We start from the raw sequence: 25,211 nt of genomic DNA on the forward strand, positions 1-25,211 counted from the left end.
AAACTTGGTTTTGGGGGTCCTGAGCCAATAGCCTTCTCTCTTTGAAAGAAACTTCCACTGCTCTGGAGGGCAGGGGTCCTATGTGCCCATAGGCAGGTAAGTGGAGAAAAAAAGAAGATAACCAAGGAGACAAATCCCAGGAAAAGAAGTATAAGTTAGAACCAAGAGCCTTGGTAAAGGTATTGGTTTACATAAAAAAAACCTAAAAGGTGGAGACTAAGTGTCGAAGACATGGAGAAACCTGGTCAGATTATGTAGTCTACACAGAAAAACTGGAAGGAACAATGGAACTGACTCAGAATGGCAACCTTCTCAGTAAAAATGAAAGAGTAACCACAAAGATGACTCAGTGGGTAAAGTGTTTGCTGTGTTAAGGACCTACGTGTGGATCTCAAGTACCAGTGTAAAAGCTGGATTGGGTGGCTACCCATAGCCACCGTGCTGGGGTCAGAGACAAGATCCCACAGGGCTTCCTAGCCAGCCAGTCCGGTTAAAATGTAAGACCTAGGTTCAGTGAGAGACACTCAATCAATCAGGCATAAAGAGGGAAGGCACCCAATGTTTGGAGTATGGCTCTGTGTGTGTGTGTGTGATATGTGTGATGCATATGTGTCTGTATACCTATGGAGACAAATGTAACCTTGGGGTTTTATCCCTCAGGGTCATCCACTTTGTGTCTTTTATTGGAACCTGGGCTCACCCATTAGTTAGGGTGGTTGGCAAGCGAGCCCCTGGGAACCTCATGTCTCCACAATGTTCCCATCATGGAAATGACAATCACCCACAACAATGGCTGTCTTTTTATGTGGATGCTGGAGCTCAATAGAATACAGGTTCTTATGCTTGCATGGCAAAGACAAAACAAAACCAAAAAACCCCACTATGCACTCTTAGACACTGAACCATCTTTCCAGTAGTCCCAAGATACATTTTTTTTAAAATTACTTTTTTTTTTATGTGTATGGTTGTTTTGCCTGCATGTATATCTGTGTGTCATGTATGTACACTGCCTGTGGAGGCCAGAAGAGGATGTCAGTGTCCTTGGAACTTGAGTTACAGATGGTTGTGAGCCACTGTGAATGCTGGGAATTGAACACAGGTCCTCTGCAAAGGCATCAAGTACTCTTAAGAGCTGAGCCATTTCTCCAACCCCCAAGGCAGAGTCTGAGACACATTTTCTAATCAAATATAAAAGAATGAATTTTCCTTTTATACTTAATAATATCATTTTAAGTAACTAAGACAGTCACATTATAAACTTTTATATCAAGAAAACTGCAGCATAAACTATGCCACTAGTAACTATCAGAGCACTTACAAAAGCCCACATCCTACTACCAAATCGTTAACTTACATCACAAGCACACCACTCTTGGAACATGAGCAAAATATTCTTTAGTTGCATCTGTATAGCGATGGCAGCCTCCCAGTCAGGGTCCACTTCAATGTGTTGTCCAACTTGTCTTCTGATTTCTTCCATTCCCTGCAAGGAAAGGCAAGTTAATCCATGGCCTTTCCTGTTGTTGTTCCTCTATAGCAGAACATAAAAATGCTTGCATTTATAGTCATAAATGCATAGTAGTTTAATATGGTGACTATATGGGTTACATGTATTACATGTAATACATTGTAATTACATGTTATTACAATACAGAATACGTGAGTTAGTGCACTAGCTTTCAAAAGTGCACAGTTCAGGGGTATCTGACTATATATACCAGCAGTCATTCTCTCATGTGGAAAATAAGAATCATAATAGAAAATAAACCTATAAGCTATGGATATTTATGAAGTCTTACTATGTGTAAGCATTCAACAAGCATTAACTATAACACCATTGACTACACATACACACACACACACACACACACACACACACACATACACACAACAAGTAGTGTTTATATCTTATTTCTACTACATTATAGAAGTTTTCTTCTATGAAAACCATAATTTACGTCTTTTTAAAGTAGACTTACTTAAGAAGAGAACAGACTGCTCTTCTAGAAGTCCCAAGTTTGATTCCTAGCACCCACATGGTGGCTCACAACAACCTGAAATTCAAGTTCCAGGAGATTCAACACTCTCTTCTGGCACACAGGACACCAGGCACACACATGGTACATAGACATATTCAGTGAAGATAACCATACAAGTAAAGTAAGAATAAATCTCAAAATAAAATAAGATAAAATGGGAGGGAAAAGGAGATGGATTTTTTTTTAAAACTAACATGTTTTATTGGTACACCAAAGAATTATCATACCTGCATACAGGTAAGAATCTTCAGAAAAGACCGGAAACCTTCCAGGAACTGCGCTCTTAATCGTTCTGTCCATATGACAGGCTTGCTAATCAGGATATACCTATCATTTCAATAGAAAAAGAAATAGTTCACTTCTTTATTCTGAGATGATCTTAAGGTTCTCAGGGATGCAGACAATGTTGGCTCATCAAAATTGTGAGTTCTAATTTCTTACAGTAATTAGAACCTCTGGGCAGAACTAGAGTGAGCTATTTATTTATTTATTTATTTAAATAGAAAACTGGCAAGATGAGGAAATCATGACAAGACCACTATCAAGGCTAAGCCTGGCTTTCTAAATTCTAATCTGCTTCAGATTAATGGAGTAACCTAGAGTAGCACTGTGCAGGCTGTCATAGGGCAACACCTGTAGATAAATGTAGTAAAAGACCTCCTCAGACTTGTCATAACCATTACCCAAAGGCCAAGGCAAAACCTCTCAGGCACAGGGAATTTCAAGCTGACCTCCTACCTCCAGAACTTCAGAACCTAGAACCTGAAAGAAGGCTGTAGACCCACGTGTCACCATGCCTTGCACCTTAGGATGTACAAATTTGGAGAGATGTACAGGCTTGTGCTAACCTACAATTCACCAAATCAGTATTTCTTTTGGCTAATAATTGCTTTCAATGGGAACAAAGCTAATCATGGACTAAGCTCTCAGGTATGATCAACAACTATTAAAAACTACTTACGCTTACTGAAGAAAAATGCATTCCTGTTATAAATGTGTGTTGTACAAGAGGGATTGGGAATGTAAATATGAATAAGATCTACTCCATCTTTGAAATTCAAAGAATACTGGGAAAACACAGTGAACACTATAATCCAGTGTTAGCCACACACAAACAGGCAAAAACAGGTACCAAAGGAAGAACTAGAGAACACAGAAGACCATATAGTAAATTGTCTGAAAAAAGTCTGAATTGGAAAACAATGCAGATTATGGTTGATTTCTCCTATTTTTTAGATAGCCATCAATGTGGTAACTATACATTAAAAAATAAAAATATGATTATGAGCTAGGTCTGTTAGTGTACCCCTTTAGTCCCAGCACATGGGAGGTAGAGGCAGGTAGATCTCTATGAGTTCCTGGTTTACATACAGCCTGGTTTACATAGCAAGGTCCAGAATTTCCAGGACTACATAGAGGGACCTTGTCTTGATGATTGATGATGATGATGATCGTGTAAGATAGCTCAGCAGGTAAAGGCGCTTGCCAATAAGCCAGATGACCTGAGTTCAATGTTGAATACCAACATGGTTTAAGAACTAATGACTCCTACAAGTTGTCCTCTACTTTCACATACCGCATATGCTGTGTGATATTCTCTGTCTCATGTGCGCACGCTCTCTCTCTCTCTCTCTCCCTTCTCTGTGTGTGTGTGTGTGTCACACACACACACACACACACACTCACATACCAAAATAACAAAAACAAAAAAAACAAATAAATGTAATAAAAATACAATCAGCAGGACTTTATCAAATAGTTGAAATGTGCTAGTTATTATTTCTTAGAGACAAAACAAAAACCAAAAAAACCAAACCAACATTCATTAAAGGTTAAAAACAAAAGTCACGCAAGTCATGAGAACTATCACTTAAAATGTAGTCCAGAAAACAGCACCACCTTTGTAGAAACAGCTCTTGCACTCTAGTCGGGCAAACTGAGTAAGAATCTTCAATTCAACAACTCTTTGGATAATTTCAAATGTTCTGACTGACACAGGTTACATTTACATTTCTAGTTCATTCCCGAGTGCTGAGCTAACAATTAAGGATGCAAGGGGCAAGAGAAGGAAATGGAAAAGAAAAGGGTCTACAGCAAGACGGACAGGTAGCAAAAATAACAGCGAAAGGAAAGGATGGGGTGACTTGTTTTGATCTGCTACACTTTCCAGAAATGGGACACAGAAACCAGTTAAAATAATAAAAGGAACATTCCTTAATAGAAGCAAAGTTTAAATAAAAAATTTCGACTTTCTATTTCTTTTTGTTGTTGTTGTTGTTTTGTTTTTGTTTTTCGAGACAGGGTTTCTCTGTATAGCCTTGGCTGTCCTGGAACTCACTCTGTAGACCAGGCTGGCCTCGAACTCAGAAATTTGCTTGCCTCTGCCTCCCAAGTGCTGGGATTGAAGGCATGTGCCACCACGCCTGGCGACTTTCTATTTCTATATAAGTTAGAAATTAGGAAGCCACATACCCCATCAGATACCTTCCAGACTTGAGTGACAAAATCAAACTGGGGTTTGTCCTTTAGAACAAAACAGGTGTTAGTCCCTCCCTGTGAGACCTTACTGGGTGCATTGCGGTTGGGGGACTATGCTCACTTCATGACATACAAATGATTCTCCGGGTTCAGCAGAAAGGAACATTAATTCAGAAAAGACTTTGCAGCTATGATTGCTGTCTGCTTCTTCATGTCAAATAACAATTGAATTGTTTTTTTCTAAATGGACAAGGGGAGCTAGAGCCAAATAAGGAAAGCCACAAAAGGGACAAGATTTCAAGAAGTTTGCTAGTGCTCAGAAAAGGCTACTCAGAACTGGGATTCACTCTTAGAGAGCTAAACTTCCCTTAGGCAATGTCAACAGAGCACCACACACACACACACACACACACACACACACACACACACACACACACACACACCCCAAGGGGTTTGCTTTATATTTAGGTGTAGTCAGGTAAGTACAGTAAGTGGCTAGACTGCAGAGACCTAAAAGAACTTATAGATACGTCAGTATTTGTAGCAATTACTGATTTAAAAGCAGCTTTTGTGAAAAACTGAATTAACACATATATAGAAAATAAGGCATAACTGCAGAATGTATATTAAGAAGCAGAAAACAGGGCTTCGTGACTATTTCTTAAACTCCATTTCTGAGTACTGTTTTGGTTTCAGAACAGGTTTCATTGTTGTTTTCTATGCCCTCTGTGGGGATACATGATGTCCTAAAAGGACTACGAGCAGTACAGATAAATAACAGACAGGCTGAAACTCCAGGTCCACCACGCAGGAGCTCTGTAACCTACAAGTCACGATTACCTACTTTATAAGAATGCTGCAATATTCAAATAAAGTTAATATAAGCCAAGTTCTTTACCACATGAGAACTACTAACACATTTCACAGCGCCCGTTTGAGAGTGACCCGTGTTTTTGAGCAGGTTATTTAAGCTGTGTTAGTTTTGTCTAAAATAACTCAGTTATGAGACTATTGCAGTGACTACATTTTACCCTGTGAGGTAGACCATGGCTCATCAATGAATCAACACGGACATTTCAAATACAACCACTAGGAAGTTCTATTCTGAACAATGTGACTTACATACAGTTTGACAAAGGAACAGATCCGAATGGCCATGCTAATCACTACTGGGCTTACCCACCTTCAGTATTTATATTAGAGGTGTGATTTCCTAAATTTAACAATTTAGTAAACTCTAAAGAAAAAAACTTGTAGACACAATGACATTTTGAAATAAAAGATTTTGAGATAATCTTGAAAATCAAGAATTGGTAATATCAAGAATCTACTGTAGTTTCCAGAAATCTGTTCATTTATTTTTTCCAGGGCTGAGAATCAAACCCAGGGCTTTGGGTATTTTAGGCAAACACTCAACTACTGAATCTACTTAACTACTAAACTCCTCACCCCACTTTTTAAACAGACTAAATTATTTTTAAGTTGGACTAGAAGCCCATTTCTTTACGGTTGCGGGATATTTGATCATATTGTGAACTCTAAGACTGTTTACAAGAAAAACCTGTTTTCAGTTGTGGTGTGGCTCAACCTTAGCTCACACCTTTAATCCAAGAGCTTCCTCTTTGAATGTTGTACACAGGACTAAAAAGTCAACCATAGGTCAAGAGGTGGAGCAAACAACCAGATGACAGGAAGTGAACATAGGATTAATAAGAAAAACCATAGAAAGTAAGGGGAGGTCAAAAGGACCGATAGAGAGATGCACAGGAAATAGAAGGGAGGGTAGTTCAGCTTGAAGGAACTTTTTAGAGAGGGCCTGAGAGGAGATATTAGTTCTGGTATCAGCTGAGGAGGAAGGTGAGCTGGCTGCTTTCTCTGCCTTTCTGAGCTAGCAGGCTTTTACCCCAGATTTTGACTCCTGAGTTTTCATTGGTAAAATGGAGAGATTGAGAATGTTTTTAAAAAGCCAACCAACAACGTTTACCTTCCTTATTATGCACAGGCATTAGAAGTAGGTAAAACTTGTTTCCAGTCATATGTGACTGGGAGCATTAAAAAAATTGTGTGTGTGTGGCTGTGGAGGCCATGGAGCTGGAGTTCCGATTGCATGATGTGTGGGTGCTGGAAACCAAGCTTGGGTTCCTTGCAAGAGAAACAAATGCCCTTAATTGCTGAGCCATTTCTCCAGCCCCATCTTAGGGCTTTTTTAAAAACAGCAAACTAAGTACATATTTTATTCTAATATATGCTAAAAGAAGTTCTTTGATGTCCATGATTTATTAAATAGTTGATCTATCAGAATTTTTATAACATTCACCATTTCTAAAGTAAATGAAAATTTATTTTAATGATCAGAACAGTTCTATTATGTGATTCTAATTTTAGTTTAAGATTTTTTAAAATTATTTTTCAATGTGTATTGGGTGAGTGTGCATGTGTTTGCACACATGTCTGCAACTGCCTGTAAAGACCAGAGAGACAGTGAGATCCCTGGAGCTGGAGTTAAAGATGGTTTTGAGTCACCTGATGTGGGTAGTAGGAACTGAACCCAGATCTTCTGCAAGATTAGTATGTGCCCGTAAACACTGAATGATCTCTCTATCCTGCAAATTTTAGTTTGTTTGTTTTATTGAATGTATGACTGCTCTGTCTGCATGCCAGAAGAGGGCATCACATCCTTTTATAGATGGTCATAAGCTACCATACCATTGCTGGGAATTCAACTCAGGACCTCTGAAAGAGCAGTCAATGTTCTTGACCACTAAACCATCCCAGCAGCCCCAAATTTTAGTTTAAAACAAAATTCTCAGTCATCTTCAGGGAGAAAAATTTAATTAAGGGAACTCTGATGAGTATCAAAAGGCTGGTATATAGGTGAAAAGGAAAGTAAAAAGAAAAATAAACAGATTATTAGACACTAAGAGTATATGAGGGGGACAAAGTCATGAAGTGTGTAAGTGAAGGGCAAGTGCAAAGCGTGGAAGTTACAGTGTGGAGCTGCACGGTGACCCACATGCAGTGACGGGCCTGTCCTCAGTCCTCAGCGCCATCTTTATGCCATTGGGTTATACTCAGTAAGACTTTGCTGAAGACATTTACAGAAGTCTTGTGTTACTCATGGGAGACTGACTCCATTCCCTAGATACTTAAAACAATAAAGTATTTGCAAGTAACCCATATACATCACAGGCAATTTAATACCTATACAAAGCAAATGTTCTATAGACAGCTGTTAGACTACAGTGTTTTGAAATAAATCAAGGAAAAAAACTGCACAAGTTCAGTACAGAACCGATCATCTTTTATTACTTCTGAGTTGTAGGCTGAGTCCCGGGATGCAGAGCCAACTGCATTAGCATATGGCAATTACAATTGCTTGTGCCTGCCATCAGGGTAAAGAGAATCCTAGTCAAGCAAGAGGATCAAATGTCTACTTAGACGACAGAGCAAGTAAGCACACTGTCTAGCAGTGCCCTCACCTTTGAACTCCAACCACTTACTTTAGGTCACATATAACTGCGTAGACTCTTCCCAGTTTGTCCTGGCTATAACCCTGGAAGTTGAATTTATTGTTCCTGTCCAAGTATTCAGGTAAAACTTCTAGCAGCGTTTCAGTAATGACAGAAATAACATTCTGCTCTTCAATAAGATGCCGGGCCTGTAGAATATTTCAAGAATATTGTCTTAGCATTATCTCACCATAGTATGGACTTAATTTATTCACTCACTTGGTTGACCAGCATTTCATTTTATTTTTATAATAGCATCTCACTCTGTACCTAGATTGGCTTCAAACTTAAAATTTTTCCTATCTTGGTAAAATGTTTGTTTGCTTTGGAGGCAGGGTCTCTCTATTTTAGTCTTAAATATCCTGAAACTTGCTACATAGGCCAGGCTGGCTTCAACTCACAAAGATTCTCTTGCTTCCTCTTTCCTCCCAAGTGCTACCATTAAAGGAATGCGACACCATGCCTGGCCAGAAATAGTTTTTAGCAAATGCATATTTATTATTTAGAGGCTGGATCTTACTACGCAGCCTTGGCTGGCCTGGAGCTCACTATGTAAACCAGGCTGACCTTGAACTCACAGTAATCTGTCTGCCTCTACATCCTGATGCTGGAACTAAAGGTGTGTGCCACCATGCTCAGCCGAATAAGTGTTTATTGAACAATAAAATAAGTCCCTAGTCTTTAAAGAATAGCAATAACTTCAGAAGTTAATTTCTAGGATTTGGGTTTTATCTTTATTTTCAGTGCTGAAGATTGAACCCTAAGCCTTGTAGATGCTTGGCAAGTGTTATACTATTGAGCTACACTCCTAGTGCAAAAAATTAGTTTCTAGAAGTAAAATTCCCTTTTCCTCAGTAACTAGGAGATACCTATGTCAACTATGCCAAATCTTTTACCCAGATTATTTAAGCAAATATTTATCATCTGTAACCATACCATGAGCAATGAAGAACACAGATAACTGTCACAACTTCTTTCATATTGCTATCTATCTGCTATTTCTCCTTCACCCCAATTCAATCTCTTCCCTATCCTTTTCTTTGGCCCTTTGAAATGGGGAAATAGGAACAGTTAACCAGGCTTTCAAGAAGAAACAGAAAAATAAACAGCATAAAAAGGAAGCAGTCCTTTTTCCTCCCAGGCCGATGCAGCCCCATTTCACAGAAGGGCCTGCTGGGCACACTCTCCCTTTCTCAGTTTTTACCTTACTTTATTTATCTACCAACAACTATAACTAAAGAACAAAAGAAAGGCAAAAATTAAAAATGCAAGGTTATTGGTATTGAAAAGACAACACTCCAGAGAGTAAGAAACCAAAGGTGGGACTCTCTGGACAACGGGAGTTTCCAGTTATGGTCTCCCTGGGTACCACTAGAGTTACTACCCAGGTAGATACCACTAAAGTATTAAAATTTCCAAATGAAAGTAGCCCAACTTTGTGATTATCACGTGATTTTAATTTGACCCCACCAAGTTTCCCTGAGCGCATCTGAGTACATACCAAGGTCGGGACGGTGAGCATCTGCACGGACAGGGCGGTTATGGAGATGCTTCTCTCGTGGTCGTCGCTGATGTACTCTTTCTGCAGCTGTTTATAATACTGAAAGACCAAGGAGCACCCATTGCAAATCACTACTAAAACCGTTCAACTCCAAACTTCACTAACGGCCTCCAGAATGACACAGCTCATAAGATGACAAGTTAATAGACTTCTGGTATCGTATCATTATCACAGTTGACAAAAACACCATCGAGAGCAAGAAACAGAAGACTAGCACATGAATTCAACGACTTGATCTAGCAGACACAGATAGACTACTAACTTTAAATTCAAAAGACACAGCTGAAAATCATGGCAGAGTACAATAGTGTAGCTTACCCATTCTCAAAAAACAAACAAACAAAAATACCCTTCAGGCAATGTTTTACAGTTTCTACTCTAACAGCACAGAGCTGGATATATTTAAAGTATTTAGCAACTTATATGAACCAGAAGATGAATCATAGTCAGTCAACAATTAAGCAGAGAGGGCTTAGTAGCTTTTTGTCCATAGTGGTACACACCAGCCCTCCTGTATTTGTCCATAGTGGTACACACCAGCCCTCCTGTATTAGATCAAAGTCAAACACCACATTTACCAAGTAGTAAGCGTTATTTAAACAGAGTTATAAACAATTTGCCTATTTAATCTCTTTCTACAGAATCCTAGCATTTAAGAGATGACCATGGTATACAAAAACTATATCTCATCTAAGTAAGATCAGCTTTTGTGTAATGGATAAAATTTCTCTTCAGATCACATATTCTTCTATCTAGGCCCAATGATCTTATGTCTAAAATGTTTTAGAAAGTGTTTACATCTTCAGCTGCCATCACCTCCAAGGGACAAGACATACATATATTTTCTTAATTCCTGTTATTATTTTATGTGGATGGGTGTCTTGCCTGTGTGTGTCTGTGTACCCTTTGAGTGTGAAGTGCTTGTGGAAGCCAGAAGAAAACCTTGGATCCTCTAGAGCTGGAGTGAGCTAACATTTTGGTGCTAGGAATTAAACCTAGGTCCTCAGGAAGAACAAGTGCCCTTAAGCCATCTCTCTGGCCTCTAAATGTTAGTTTTTAACAATGTGCTCAGAGAATCCAAAGAAAGCATCTTATCCCCATGCTGTGGGGCATTTACCCACAATTGCTATGTCCTCTCTGCTTCCAACTCTAGTTTTGGTTCTGTTTCTACCCTGTCCTATGCCTCTTAGAACCATCTAAAAATTAAAATCAGAAGGAGTTCCCGGCATGGTAGTGCACACCTTTAATCTCAGTACTCAAAAGGCAGAGGCAAGTAGATCGCTGTGTGCTTAAGGCTAGCTGGGATGACATAGAGAGATCTTGTCTCAGAAGGGTAAGGAGAGCTGGAGAGATGACTTGGTGGCTAAGAGCCCTGGCTGCTTGTTCAGAGGACTCAGGTTCCATTCCCAGAGGCCACAAGGTGGCTTAAAACCCCCTCTAACGCCAGGTCCAAGAGATTTGACACCCTCTTCTGTCAGGCACAAACATGGCTCACAAACATACTAGTGGATGAAATACTCATATATACAAAATGAAAGTAAATAAATCTTAAAAAAAAAAAAAAGCGTCAATAAATGATATATTTTGAATAAGGCAAAGTAGCAATCTCAAAGTCCCTGTTCTGTGTAACCTCACAATCATACTCGGACAATAAGTAAAAAGACATATTAATGTACAGCATAAAACAGATCAATAAAGCAACATAAAAGAGTTTTATTTTTACTTTTGTGATTTTAATCTCAGCTAAATATACCGGTCCCCTAATTTCTGCCCCTGCCACCTGTGTATTTGCCTTCTTCTCTGCTATTCTTGCAGTAATTTTACTAGCAGGCAAATAAATGATCAAAAAGGATAAGTGGGGAAAAAAAAAAGACAAGAAGAGTGACTGTCTTAACCTGCCTTTGCTTGGCCTTTGGAAACAGGCTGTTTTCCAACTATCTTCTCTCTAAAATTCCAATCCAACAACTACCACTTGTGAAAATACTTATTGTCGTATAAAATAATACATTTTTAATGAAGAAATTAATAACAATTTAAAATGAGCTTCATACATATCTCTCTGCTTCTATAACTTCATTTGTAAAAATTATGTTACAGTTATAAACAGCAATTACCTTCACAAATTCCATAGCAAAGAGTTTTTTGTATTCCATCTCCATAAAAAAACTACTAAAGATCAATTCATGAAGGATCTTACGGGCACCTGTAGATCATTAGGAAGCAGAGAGTGAGGGCATCACTAAGACAGAGACAAATTATTCTAGGCATTAGAACTAACAGAGCAGAGGTGTTTTGTCTTGCTTTGTCTTTTAATTACCATGCTAACAGTTTCAAAGATGCAGTATAGTCAATATCATGAATTAAACACACAGAAACTACCAACTCTTCCATCTTTTGCACCTCTCCCATCATTCACCTTACTGTCGATCCCTCCAAACCTGTGTTTCCATCAGATTTTTAAATTTTATTTTCTTTTAATTATATGCAGGTGTGTGTGTGTGTGTGTGTGTGTGTGTGTGTGTGTGTGTGTGTGTGTGTGTGTGTGTGTGCCGGTATTTTCGCATTAGTGCAGATGTTCACAGAAGCTAGAAAAGGAGGTCAGATCTCCTGAAACTGGAGCCCCCTAGTTTGGTAATGGGAACTGAATTTGGGATCTCTGCAAGAGCAGTGCTCCTTCTGAACCTCTAAGCCACTTCTCCAGCCCAGCTCCGTTTTATCTTTTTCTACCATTTTACACTAAGTCTGTCCTTTCCTCTTCCATACTTTTCAGACTCTCTCATCTTTTACTTTCTATGTCTCACTTAGACTGCTATAGCAGTGAAAACATTGCTTTAATAAAAGTTATTGTTATATCTATTGTTATAACAAATCTGATTAAACACTTTTCTTTTCTTTTTTTTCTTTTTTTTTTTTTTTTTTTTGGTTTTTTTTCGAGACAGGGTTTCTTTGAATAGTCCTGGCTGTCCTGGAACTCACTTTGTAGACTAGGCTGGCCTCGAACTCAGAAATCTACCTGCCTCTGCCTCCCGAGTGCTGGGATTAAAGGTGTACGCCACCACCGCCCAGCTGATTAAACACTTTTCAATTAGCCCTTTCTAAATGAAAGGCACTATTGTTAAAAGACAGTATTCCTGGATTTTTAACCAGAAAAATTAAATTAGTTAACCTTGCCTTCACAAATAACACAAATCAAGATCGTGTTCAATAACTGATTTCACACGAGACAGACCTCGGTTCTATGGTGAAGCTATAACCTTCCCCTGACCCTGCTCATAGCATAAGTAGAGGTCTACTTACCTTTATAAAGTTTTGCATCCCAAAGCATTAGTCTGCTTATAAGACAGGGATTTTCAGAGCCAGGTTCTTCTACGAGGCAGGCCTGGCAAAATATCTGTCTAAAGTCACCTACAAATAAAGGAAGTCAAACAAAGTCAAATGGTTTTTCTTCATATGATATTTCTCCTAAAGGTGTTTCTATAATAATATGTAAAAATATTAAAATTAACCTTGCTATGTTTGATACCAAGAATAATTATATCATCAAAGACTCAAGAGCCAATAAAACATGTTATTTGATATGCATTTAAAAACAAATTTAAGGTATTATACACTTGAAATGTAATGCTGATGAAATCAATCAAAACAAATACGTGACTGAGAATAAGAAATTTCGATGACAAACATTTTTATAAAGCACAATAGTTACTTAGAAATCAGATAAAAGGGTGTATGCCTACTTGAATAGCTCATAATTTTGTTCATCCAGGAGCCAAGGCGCAGAGCGAATTTCTGGTGAGCCATAACCACGGAGTGCAGCACTTCCACATGGAGGGGGTGCTGAGAGACGTTCTCTGAGTGACTCTGCAATGACAGGAGGAGTGAGGACAGGCTCTCAACTGGGCTTTAGTGACCCACACTTCATAAAGGAAGCCACAGAGCCTTCAACTGCCCAGTTGCCAGACATGTTTTTACTCATGACACCAACCATGGCAACAATAACCTCACTTGGCTTTTCTACTTAGGCTCCTAGAAATAACTCTGTGTCTCCTTCTGAACTTGTCTTTGTGGCTAATTGAGAAAGTTACCTTTATATCCTCCTTTGCTTCCTGGCAAGTGGCATACACACCTGCTTTGACAGCCCGGCGACCCTGATTGTAAGGGAAATGAGAATGAGGTAGTAGATGGTAATCACAATCAACGAGTAACACACAACCCACAGACTTGATGAACTGGCGATTACGGCGATTACGGCTAAAATAAAGTCCAGGTACAACACCGTAAGAATGTGAGTCCAGCAACCCGGAGGGAGGCTGGAAGATCTCAAGCTGAAAGGCAGCCCAGGCTACACAAGACTGTGTCTAAAAAGGGCTAAACCAACTGAACCTGCTGCCGCACTCCTTTAATCCAGCACCGAGGGGCAGAGGCAAGAAGACCCTTAGGATTTTGAGGCTAGCCTGATCTACATAGTGAACTCCAAGACAGTCAAAGCAGTCTCAGAACAACAACAACAAAAACGGGGTTGAGGATGACACGGGGCAGCTAAACCAATAAGGCTGACACACCCAGCATAATCCCAGAACTCAGCAAACGGAGGAAGGAAGATCCTGAGTTCAGGATCAGCCTCAGCTACACAAGTCTAAGTACCCTGTCTCAAAACAGACACCTCCAAGAACTAAGGATGTAGTTCAGTGGAAAAGTATTTATCCAGAATGGACAAAATCCCAGATCAAATCCCAGACAAAAAATTTAAATTTTTGACAATTTCATGTATATACTAAACTTAGTCATTTCAACCCCCATTATCATCTCTTATCCTGCCCTCTCTCATGCTAAAACCCTCTTCCAAACAAATCCTCTCATATGTTTGTGTCTTTTTATTTAGTAATTTGCTGAGTTTAATTATAGCTGCTTGAGTGATTAAGGGTAAGGAGTTATTTACTGGAGTAGTGACAATATCACTGAAGAAAACCCCCAGCAACCACTAACTGCTGCCAGACCCCAGGGAGGAATGGAGCCTCACAGGCTCCCTTCCCCTATCCATGCTGCTACACTGACATATCTAATCCTGCTCAGGTAATCACAGTTGCTGTGAGTTCAAGAGTGCAACAGTTACCACATGCCCAGAGAAGTCTATAATGAACCATCTTTGTAAAAAGCAGTTAACACCTGAATGCCAGAGTGGGCGTAAGGCAGCAGCAGAAGCCGCACGGTGGTCACAAACCTCTTTGTCGATGGCAGTCGTGTGCAGCTGTGCCTCTGCAAGCTCGCAATCTAGAGCTCTCTGCAGACTGTAGATCACATGATCATACGAATGGTGCTCATCGTTGAAAAGGACACAATAGTATCGTTCATTTTTCTCCCTATTTAAAAAAAGGGTAGATATTCAAATAATAAAGCAAGTGAAAAAGTCATATATTCTAAAGCAGCGCATGCAGTTTCCTATCTCTAGGGAAATAACATTGTGATATTGATCCAGGACATGATTTTAAGTAGAACCCCATCAGGGAACGCTAGCACAGATACTTGGGAGGCTGAGACATGGATTACTCGCACCCACAAGCTTGAGTCTAGATTGGATAACATTGTGTGATCCCCTGTTTCCAGAAAACAAAACAAAATCATTAAGGATTCTCTCCTCAGATGCTCTTTTCTCTGCTTTTTCTCCACTCTCCTCTTCCTGGCAGGCTGCCTCACACCTCACTGACAATGGGAGAGACACGCATTCAGGCTTGGAGCCTTCAGGCAGGCAATGATAGGCAACCAGATTTTATTTTTGTATTTGTCTTCTATTTAAGTGATACTGGACCTGACGAACTAAGCTGGAGAGATGGCTAATTGGCTAAGAGCAAATACTGCTCTTGTAGGGGACCCAAGTTAAGTTCCTAGTACCTACATGAACAACCTAAAATCACCTGTTAAAATCCGCAGGCGAGCACATCGTGCACATGAACTCACAGGCACATGCCTAAATAAAAGTGAATCTTTAAGCAATATTGGTATTACAGTTTTGAGGCGAAGGTGCTTTTGCTTTTGTTTTCAAAGTATAAAGTGCCAACACTCCCGCTTTGTCTATAGGACCTCAGGGAAGCCACTGCCCTTCTTAGATTTGCTACCTTTGTCTACCTTTACAAAGAGAATATCTACATTCCAGAGTTCTATAAGGATCTCAGGCAATATGTGAAAACAGCTTGTAGATTATGAACCGTTAGCTTTAAATCTTCTATAATATGCCTTTCAAAAGTCCTATTAATCTGTCCATGGTGGTACATGACTCTAATCCCAGCACTCAGGAGCAGAGGTGGATCTCTTTGAGTTCAAGAACAGTCAGTCTACAAAGTGAGTGCCAGGACAGCGAAGGTTGTTACATAAAGAAACTCTGCCTGGAATTGCCCCCCACCCCCCGTCCCCCAAAGAAGCAATATGAGTTCAAATGGATGACAGAGGTATTCACGGTCACACCACAGCTAAGCAGCAAGAGGGACAAGAAGGCAAATCTATGTCCAGTGTTTCCTACCCACAAATGACATCCAAGTACTGCTGTTTGTGCTGGGATGTATTTTTATTGTGTTTATTGATACATAATTTCTGTAAAGGACTGTCATTACCATCTATTTGAAATTCAAGCACCTATAGATAATATTTCTCAGTACTTTTATTTCCTTAAGAAGTTTATGACCAACACAAGTAAAAAAGTACATTTAATGTCATTAAAAAATCTTAATTATTTCTTCTTATACAATAAACTCCCCAGAAAAATAATACTACAAATAAATAAATAAATACATAAAATTTGTATATGGATTTGTACTGTAGTTCTGTAAATCTCTGAGTACTATACACCACAAGGCCTGAACTATATTTCCATATCCAGAATTCCCTTTTTATTCCTTTGTGACAAGGTCTCACCACATAACTCTGCCTGACCTGGACCTTGCTATGTAGAGTAGGCTAGTCCTGAATTCACAGATATTCTCTTGCCTCTGCCTCCTTTTTCAATTAAGTTAAAAAAAAAAAAAAAACTTTTCAAAAAGTTAAAAACTATTCATGTTAATGCAAGACTTATAGTTGTTAGAATTGCTGAGTTTTATGAAAACAAATTAAATCCTGATGCCTGCAATAATCCTAGCACAGTCTTTCCAAAGCATAAAGAGAAAGGCTGTCTAGGTGATTCCCTGTTGAGGAGCCCATACCCACTCTTGCCTTGGGCAAATAAAACTATTCTACAAAATGTCTGTGTTTATATCTATTCCAAAATCATAACTCTAACAGAGCTTGGGCAGGAAGGAAGGAAGGGAGGGAGGGAGGGAGGGAGGGAGGGAGGGAGGGAGGGAGGGAAGGAAGGAAAGGAGGAAGGAAGGAAGGAACGAACAAACAAACAGATGGAGGGAAGGAAGGAAAACAGGCAGGAAGGCAGACAGGAAGGAAGAACCACAAACAGATATCCAGCAGTGCTTGGCAACTTAAATAACCATCACTAAGCCTGTGGCTTGTGATAGCTCCCACCTTATCTGCAGTTCAGGAGGCAATTCCTTTTCTTCTTCCCATATAGTCATTTCTACAATGTATTTTATCACCGAAGGGAATATTCTCCTGGCTTGAGCAATCACCTCTTCATTCAATGGGCAATGTAAGCTCTATGAGGAAACAGCAGCAAACATACACTGAGATTATGTCCACATAAAGGAAGATGTTAAGTATTTAAAATAATCACTTCAGTGAGTTCATTTCAATATCCACGAGTAATCCAATCAAGTTGAATTCATAAGTTCTTAGTATAAAATTGATGTTACAGAAGACAAAAAGAAACAGACTATGTAATACCTTTTATTCATATTTTCCCCTGTAAATTCTCTTCATTGTTTTTCTGAATAGCTTCATTATGATAGTACCATGCAAAAATGGCTATCCATTATAGCTTTATTTCAACCAAGTCTCATAGTCACTTGAAAAGTACTCACAGGCACATATTGATAACAAACGGGGCTGGAGGTGAGATTCAGGGTAAATGCTTGCCTGGGATAGGCACAGTTTGATCATCGGAACAAGACAAGAAAAGGAAGGAGAGGAGAGGAGGGGAGGGAAGGGGAGGTCAGGCAAGGGGAGGAGATGGGAGGGGACATTCTGATCATACAAAGTTTTTGTGTGCAGTGGCACAGTTGCTGAAGCAGAAAGTAGAGAATCAACGGCTGTGGGCTGGGAAGAGAGGGACTTAGTGTTGACTGTGTACAGAGAGTCAGTGGCACAAGGCAAAAGCAAAACAAAATAAAACACAACAAAAAACTTGAATATGAACATACTTAATACAGCTAAACTGTATGTTACATATGGTTGAGATGGCAACCTCCCCAAGCCACTCTCTTCTCTTTAATACCTTTTATGTCTTCTCACCAATGGTCTGTAAGTTTGGTTTTACTCCCTCTTCAACAAGTCACCTTCTCTGAATAGTGTGCCCAGAGGTCTTTGTTAAAGAGAGACCTTGTCAAAGGCGCTACTGTCCACACTGGAACACAACAGTCCTGCTCCTCCTTTACCTCCCTCACATCTTCTTCTTACCATTCATAAAAACATTCTCAGGTGAAGAATTGGAAAAACTCTTCTGCTTCTACCTAGTGCTTAGGAAAGAATTTTTCAAGAAAGGCATTTGCATCTTAGAAATAAACCCAACTGGGACAAGAGAACCAGAAGTTATAAAAACAATGAAAAAAACCAAAACAAGAAAATAAACAACAGAAATACGGGAGAACTTGCTTTTCCTTTCATCTTAAAGGAGCCTTTCTTCAATGCTCCACAACTCGCTTCCAGCGCTATTAGTTAGGTCTGCTTATGTTTGGTGATGCTCCACTAAGCTTGGCACAATTCCATGTGCCTGGCAGAATCTGGATAGCACACTCACCAAGGCAGAGGGAATAAAGGCTGAAATCACAGTGCTGCAGGAGCTAGCGTGCTACCTAAAGCCGTCCTCTCCCACCTCCAGATAAGCAGTTCCAGAATACTGATTACTTTCCCAAAATAAGTTTAAATCCAAAAATGTCCAAGATCAGATTTGAGACTGAATTCAGATTTCTAAAAATAAAGCTAGCTTCCTGGATACGTGAGACATGGCTTTACCACTAGCTCTTTGGAGGCTAAGTAAGGCTGATCTCTGTGAGTTCCAGGCTAGCCACGGCTACATAGAGGCCCTGTCTCAAAATGAATGAATCTAGCACAATTCTCACCCCCCTCCACCTAAGCATTTTATTGTTTTCTATCAAAATGAATTAAACATCTCCCATTCCATCTCCTAAAAGGCATTGCTCATATGGCCAATCAAAAATATTTGTTAAATATATTAAACAAAAAAAGCAGACATTTTACTGTTGCTTGTTTATTTCAGTGCAAATAGTAGTAAACAGATACAAGCCCAGCAATTGGAAGGCTCTGCTTGGGAGGAACCTGAGTTTCAGGCCAGCTGTCTTAAAGAGCAACAAGCATACAAACAAAAAAAGACTAGAAATCTTTGTAAACTGTACTAAAGTTTCTCATTTCTTTTTGGTTAATTTTCTTGAGTTCTTGTTTTGTTTTGTTTGTTTATTGTTTTGTTTTGTTTTGGCTTACAATCATGACTACATCACTTTGTTCTTTGTAATATTTACATATCTTAGCTCAGTCGAGTTCATCTGATTGACAGTTCTTCCAGAACAGGGTCAACAGAAGGATTCTGAAACATTGAGCTCCAATGTAGATGAATTATAATCCAATGGCATGGCTGCCCTGGCAAGGGATCACATCCAAAGACCTAGGTCTGTATGATCCAGCTGGAATGTAGACATGCCACACACTTTTAACCCTTCTGGCTGGAATACAGACAATCCCTTAGCACACACCAGTATGTTTGTAGAAGGAAGAGGCCATGTTTGAAAAGTGGCTAATTGAGGAGTAAACAAAGTAATGAATCAGAGAAAGATCTGACAGAATGAGTCAGAAATAGGATACTCCCAATTCTTAAGAGGAAAGAGACGCACATGAAAGAGAAGCAATTTAAGAGGAGCCCAGAGACAGAGAAGGAGTCAGTTGGGAGTGCACTGAGTGCACTGAGTGCAGTGCAGAGAGTACAGTGCAGTGAGTATGGTGACTGCAGTGCAGTGAGGGCAGTGAGGTGAGTACAGTGCAGTGAGTGCACTGAGTGCACTGAGTGCAGTTCAGAGAGTACAGTGCAGTGAGTGTGGTGACTGCAGTGCAGTGCAGTGCAGAGAGTACAGTGCAGTGAGTATGGTGACTGCAGTGCAGTGAGGGCAGTGAGGTGAGTGCAGTGCAGTGAGTGCACTGAGTGCACTGAGTGCAGTGCAGTGGAGCTGAGTTCTTCCCTGAGTCCATGCAGTACAGTACAGGGCAGCAGAGGCAGCTGAAGACAAAGAATAAGAGGGAGCCAGAAGATTAGAACAGATTGCCAGAACAAAAGGTTGTATCTAGGGATGGGAATTGCCAATGAAAGTGCAAGCCCAGCAAAAGAACGCCAAAGACAGCACCACAACACACTCCCACAAACTCACAACACCAACACAAAGATAATGACCTAACTAAAAGGCTTAAGGATTTCAAAGTCTAGTTTTAAAAACAGGATCAACAACCATACACAGGAATTCTATAAACAGGTTAAGAAGTCAGTTAGGATCAACACAAGAAAGTTATGAAACAGATGAAAGTATCAGTAATTTTGAGAGAAAATTAAGGGAGAATTTGGCAAGGAAACATGCAAAAAAAGAGCCAAACCAAATTCTGGAAATGAAAGAAAAAAACCAAAGTCACAGCAGACCAGGACCAAGGGCTAAGGACTAGTTCCAGAGGGGGGCACCAGTTGGGACAATAACACATACAGGCTTACAGAAAGAAAAAAAAATTATGAAGATAACCAAAACTTCCAAGAAGTCCGGGATACATCAAGAAATCTAACCTAGAATCCATGGCCTAGCTTAAGGAGTTATGGCAAATCATGTAAAGAGGCTTAGACAAACTATTTTTTAAATTATAATTAAGAATTTCCTAGAGAAGAATTTCTCCACGGCATATTTAAATTAAAACAAACTAAACAAACAAAAAACACAAAATACTAATATCTGTAAAAGAACACACTAACTCACATTCAGAGGCAGAAAGATCAGAACAACATTAATCTTTCATTAGCAGTCCTCAAAGTCAGAAAAAGTATGGCCCTGAAACTGTCAACCAAAATTGCTATCCTTCCCTGAAAAGTTATCTATTAAAGTTGACAGAGAAATAAGAGTATTCTAGCACAGGAATTTCTTAGAGAAACTGTTATCACCAAGAAATTCACATAACTAGCAAAGACATCCAAAAACTGGGAGTCAAAATTTAGAAATAAGCCCACCAATCAAAGGGAAATTATAAACAAGCTGGTGTAGCGATTCTTGTATCTGAATGAGAATCCCCATATATTAAGAAAGGGAACAATTAAGAGATTATAACTATTGTAAATAATCTATGCACCAAATCTCAGAGCCACTTATCTCATAAAGCAAATTTTAAAGGCTTACCAGGCCATATAGGAACATTCACAACAACAGTGGGAGACTTCAATAACCAACTCTAACACCTAGAGAGGTCTTCAAACAAAGGCATCAGAGAGCATCATCTGGCCCTAAGATGTGGTCAGTGCTTACGAGGAGATCTAGAATCATTCAAAGGGCACACAAAGTATGTATTCCTTGAAACTTTCCATGGTTTATCTATGAAACTGTCTGGACGCGGTGTCTGGAAAGAAATACTATATTGTGACTATTATGTCAAGTAGTTTAATGGTTACCTACCAAGTATTCCCTTGGCTTGTTTTGAATGGTACTTTGCATTGTCTGATAAAACAATTCATTTTTATAGCTGGATGTAGTGTTCCCTATACTTGAGAGGCAGAGATGGGAGAATCTCTGTGAATTCAAGGCCGTGTATATATAGCAAGTTCCAGGACAGCCAGGGCTATGTAGTGAGACCCTATCTCAAAAAACAAACAAACAAACAAACAAAAAAACCCCAACAATTCATTTTGATGTCTATTAGCTGAGACCTCTTCAGCATTTTGGGGTTCCCACAGCTCATCTGTATCTGTGGTCCTATAGTTTCTTCCTACCTCACATCTAAATAGCTATGTCTGAACTTCCTCAAGTCCCGTTCTTGACTAGGATGCATCCACTGAGTCTATTTGTCTTTTTCCTTTAAGAAAGCAATTACTGAATCATGTGTTCATTCTGCTTTCAAATTCTTTACATTCTGTTTTTATCTACTAACAACTTCTTTTTGTTCTTTTGGGGCCCTGCATTATTCTCCCACCCTCTACCCCCACTCATGCAGACTCTCACTCTCACTCTGTCTCTGTCTCTCCCTTTAAGACAAGATTTCTCTGTGTAGCCCTGCCTGTCCTGGACCTCACTCTATGGACTAGGCTGGCCTCAAACTCAGACATCTGCCTGCCTCTGCCCCGTGAGTACTGTGATTAAAGGCACTAGCACTGCCCAGCTTTTTTTCTAGTTGACTATTTAACAAAAAGTATTTTGAATTCATTTTGGGTATGTGTGAATTCATTTCCTAGAGAAAATTTTAATTTAGAGTAGAAAAACAAAACATTCTTATAATTAACTTAGAACAAAAATATTGGATTCTAAGTGGAATCAGTCTTAACCCATGTGATGGTGTGTATATGCTTGGCCCAGGCACTATTAGAAGGGGTGGCCCTGCTGGAGTAAGTGTGGCCTTGTTGGAGTAGGATGCCACTGTGGGTGTGGGCTTTAAGATCCTCATCCTAACTGCTTAGAAGTCAGTATTCTGCTAGCAGCCTTCAGATAAAGATGTAGAACTCTCAGCTCCTATAGCACCATGCCTGCCTGGATGCTACCATGTTCCCGCCTTGATGATAATAGACTGAACCTCTGAACCTGTAAGCCAGCCCTAACTAAATATTGTCCTTATAAGACTTGCCTTGATGATGGTGTCTGTTCACAGCAGTAAAACCCTAACTAAGACAACCCATATATATTTATAACACTTATTAAATTCAGAAAATTTAAATAACCAATTAAACTTCTTACCTCTTTTGTAGTACCTGCTCTTCCAGGCTCGTGATCCACACAAAAAGGGCCAGTTTTCCACGCTTCTGTGTCTCCACAGTCACAGAAGCCTCCTCCAGTAGAAGTATGCATCTAATAAATAACAAATGAGTTTTTCATGGGTCACACTTTATTATAAAGCAATAAAAAGTATTCACTCGCACTTCTTGGCTGTATTTAATGTAACAAAATCAGAATAGAACAAAAATCATTTTAGTTAGTTACCTAAGAAATACCAACCACCTGGTAGTAAGGACACATGCTCCACTATGTTCATAGCAGCCTTATTTATAATAGCCAGAAGCTGGAAAGAACCCAGATGCCCCTCAACAGAGGAATGGATACAGAAAATGTGGTACATTTACACAATGGAGTACTACTCAGCTATTAAAAAGAACGAATTTGTGAAATTCCTAGGCAAATGGATGGACCTGGGAAGTATCATCCTGACTGAGGTAACCCAATCACAAAAGAACTCACATGATATGTACTCACTGACAAGTGGATATTAGCCCAGAAACTTAGAATACCCAAGATACAAATTGCAAAACACATGAAACTCAAGAAGAACAAAGACCAAAGTGGGGTCACTTTGCCCCTTCTTAGAATTGGGAACAAAATATCCATGGAAGGAGTTACAGAGACAAAGTTTGGAGTTGAGACGAAAGGATGGACCATCTAGAGACTGCCACACCCAGGGATCCATCCCATAATCAGCCTCCAAAAGCAGACACCATTGCATACACCAGCAAGATTTTGCTGAAAGGACCCTGATAGTCTCTTGTGAGGCTATGCTGGTGCCTGGCAAACACAGAAGTGGATGTTCACAGTCATCTATTGGATGGAACTCAGGGCCACCAATGGAGGAGCTAGAGAAAGTACCCAAGGAGCTAAAGGGGTCTGCAACCCTATTGGTGGAACAACAATATGAACTAACCAGTACCCCCAGAGCTAGTATCTCTAGCTGCATATGTAGCAGAAGATGGCCTAGTCGGTCATCATTGGGAAGAGAGGCCCCTTGGTCTTGCAAACTTTATATGCCCCAGTACAGGGGAATGCCAGGGCCAAGAAGTGGGAGTGGGTGGGTAGGGGAGTGGGGGGCAGGGAGGGTATGAGGGACTTTTGGGATAGCATTTGAAATGTAAAACAAGAAAATACCTAATTAAAAATGTCAAAAATTAAATTAAATTAAATTAAATTAAGAAGGCAAATACCAACCACTTGAATATTTCACTGTAACAAAAATGGGCGTTGTAGCCCTGAGGGCCGAAAGAACAGAAACAGGCAATCTCCAGAGGTAGGAGGTGGGGGGCGGGGTTAGAATGTACCAGAGACCTGGGAGGTAAGAAACGCTCAGGACTCAAAGGGAGGGACCTTAGACGAAATGCCCAACCAGAGGGGAGAGGGAACTTATAGAATCCACCTCCAGTAGAAAGACAGGGAGAGCATCAAGTGGAGGGATGGGCTGTCATCTCACATTCAGAAACTCTGACCCAGAATTGTTCCTGTCTAAAAGAACTGAAGGGACAAAAATGGAGAAGAGACTGAGGGAAAGGAGGTCCAGTGGCCGGACCAAATTGAGATCCATCTCAAGGGGAAGGTCCAAGGCCTGACACTATTACTGATGCTATGATGTGCTTACAGACAGGAGCCTAGCATGACTGCCCTGAAAAAGGCCCAACAAGCAGCTGAACGAGTCAGATGCAGATACTTAAACCTAAACAAAGGACAAAAGCTGTGGTTGAATTAGGGAGAGGCTGGAAGAAGCTGAGGAGGGTGACCCCATAGGAAGACCAGCAGTCTCAATTAACATGGACCCCTGAGACCTCTCAGACACTGAGCTACCAACCACGCAGTATTCACTGCCCCTGACACATCTACAGCAGAGGACTGCCTGGTCTGGCCTCAGTGAAAGAAGACACACCTAACCCAGAAGGACTTGAGGCTCCAAGGAGTGGGGAGACTTGGGGGTGGGAGACATCCTCTTGGAGACAGGGAGGAGAAATGGGATAAGGACTTGTTGGGGAGTAGACTGGGAGGGGTAACAACTGGACTGTAAAAAAGATTAAAGATAATTTTTTTAAAATGGGTCTTCTAATGTACAAGTTTTTAAAATGTAACCCCACATTTTAAAAATAATAGTTTTTTATTAAATGTGAACTAATAGAGAACAGATTGGAAAGTAAAAATATCCCTTATAACCTAAAATGCTTGAGTATACATTTTCATTTTTTACTATATAAACCTTTAAAAATTCAATATAATGATACATAGTAAGAACTACTTAATACAGTATCTTCATTCACATTAATGTTCTACTACAATGACCATCTTCTTCCTTTCAGTGTTCCTAGGGGAAAAACCAAAAATATACTAACTCAGGGAGAAGATGATGAGAATGATGTAATTTGGACTTTTTCTCAGAACGTCCTCTGCACACATACAGTAAGGAAGCACGAGACCACCTGTGAGCCATACTTTCAGCCCCTAAAAGTTACAGAAACCTTTCTTAGCTTGCAGTTCACACAAAAGC

At 39.9% G+C, this 25,211-nt stretch overlaps 1 protein-coding gene across 4 annotated transcripts in view; it reads right to left on the reverse strand.

Annotated features, from left to right (window-relative positions):
• Ubr1 (ubiquitin protein ligase E3 component n-recognin 1) overlaps positions 1-25,211 on the reverse strand; it is a 110,489-nt gene that overhangs the window by 72,678 nt on the left and 12,600 nt on the right. For all 4 annotated transcript variants that reach the window (XR_003952079.1, XR_003952081.1, NM_009461.2 and 1 more), the window contains exons 4-14: positions 22,661-22,771; positions 17,091-17,221; positions 14,809-14,947; positions 13,673-13,735; positions 13,325-13,448; positions 12,885-12,992; positions 11,702-11,790; positions 9,528-9,626; positions 8,018-8,175; positions 2,267-2,366; positions 1,355-1,483 (exon numbers count right to left, since the gene is read on the reverse strand). Coding sequence is in view for 2 of the 4 variants with exons in the window: in NM_009461.2 (NP_033487.2) it covers positions 1,355-1,483; positions 2,267-2,366; positions 8,018-8,175; positions 9,528-9,626; positions 11,702-11,790; positions 12,885-12,992; positions 13,325-13,448; positions 13,673-13,735; positions 14,809-14,947; positions 17,091-17,221; positions 22,661-22,771 (1,251 nt within the window). In the remaining 2 variants the exon portion in view is untranslated. The remainder of the gene's footprint in view (positions 1-1,354; positions 1,484-2,266; positions 2,367-8,017; positions 8,176-9,527; positions 9,627-11,701; positions 11,791-12,884; positions 12,993-13,324; positions 13,449-13,672; positions 13,736-14,808; positions 14,948-17,090; positions 17,222-22,660; positions 22,772-25,211) is intronic.

Source organism: Mus musculus, chromosome 2, assembly GCF_000001635.26.
Source record: "Mus musculus strain C57BL/6J chromosome 2, GRCm38.p6 C57BL/6J".
NCBI lineage: Eukaryota > Metazoa > Chordata > Mammalia > Rodentia > Muridae > Mus > Mus musculus.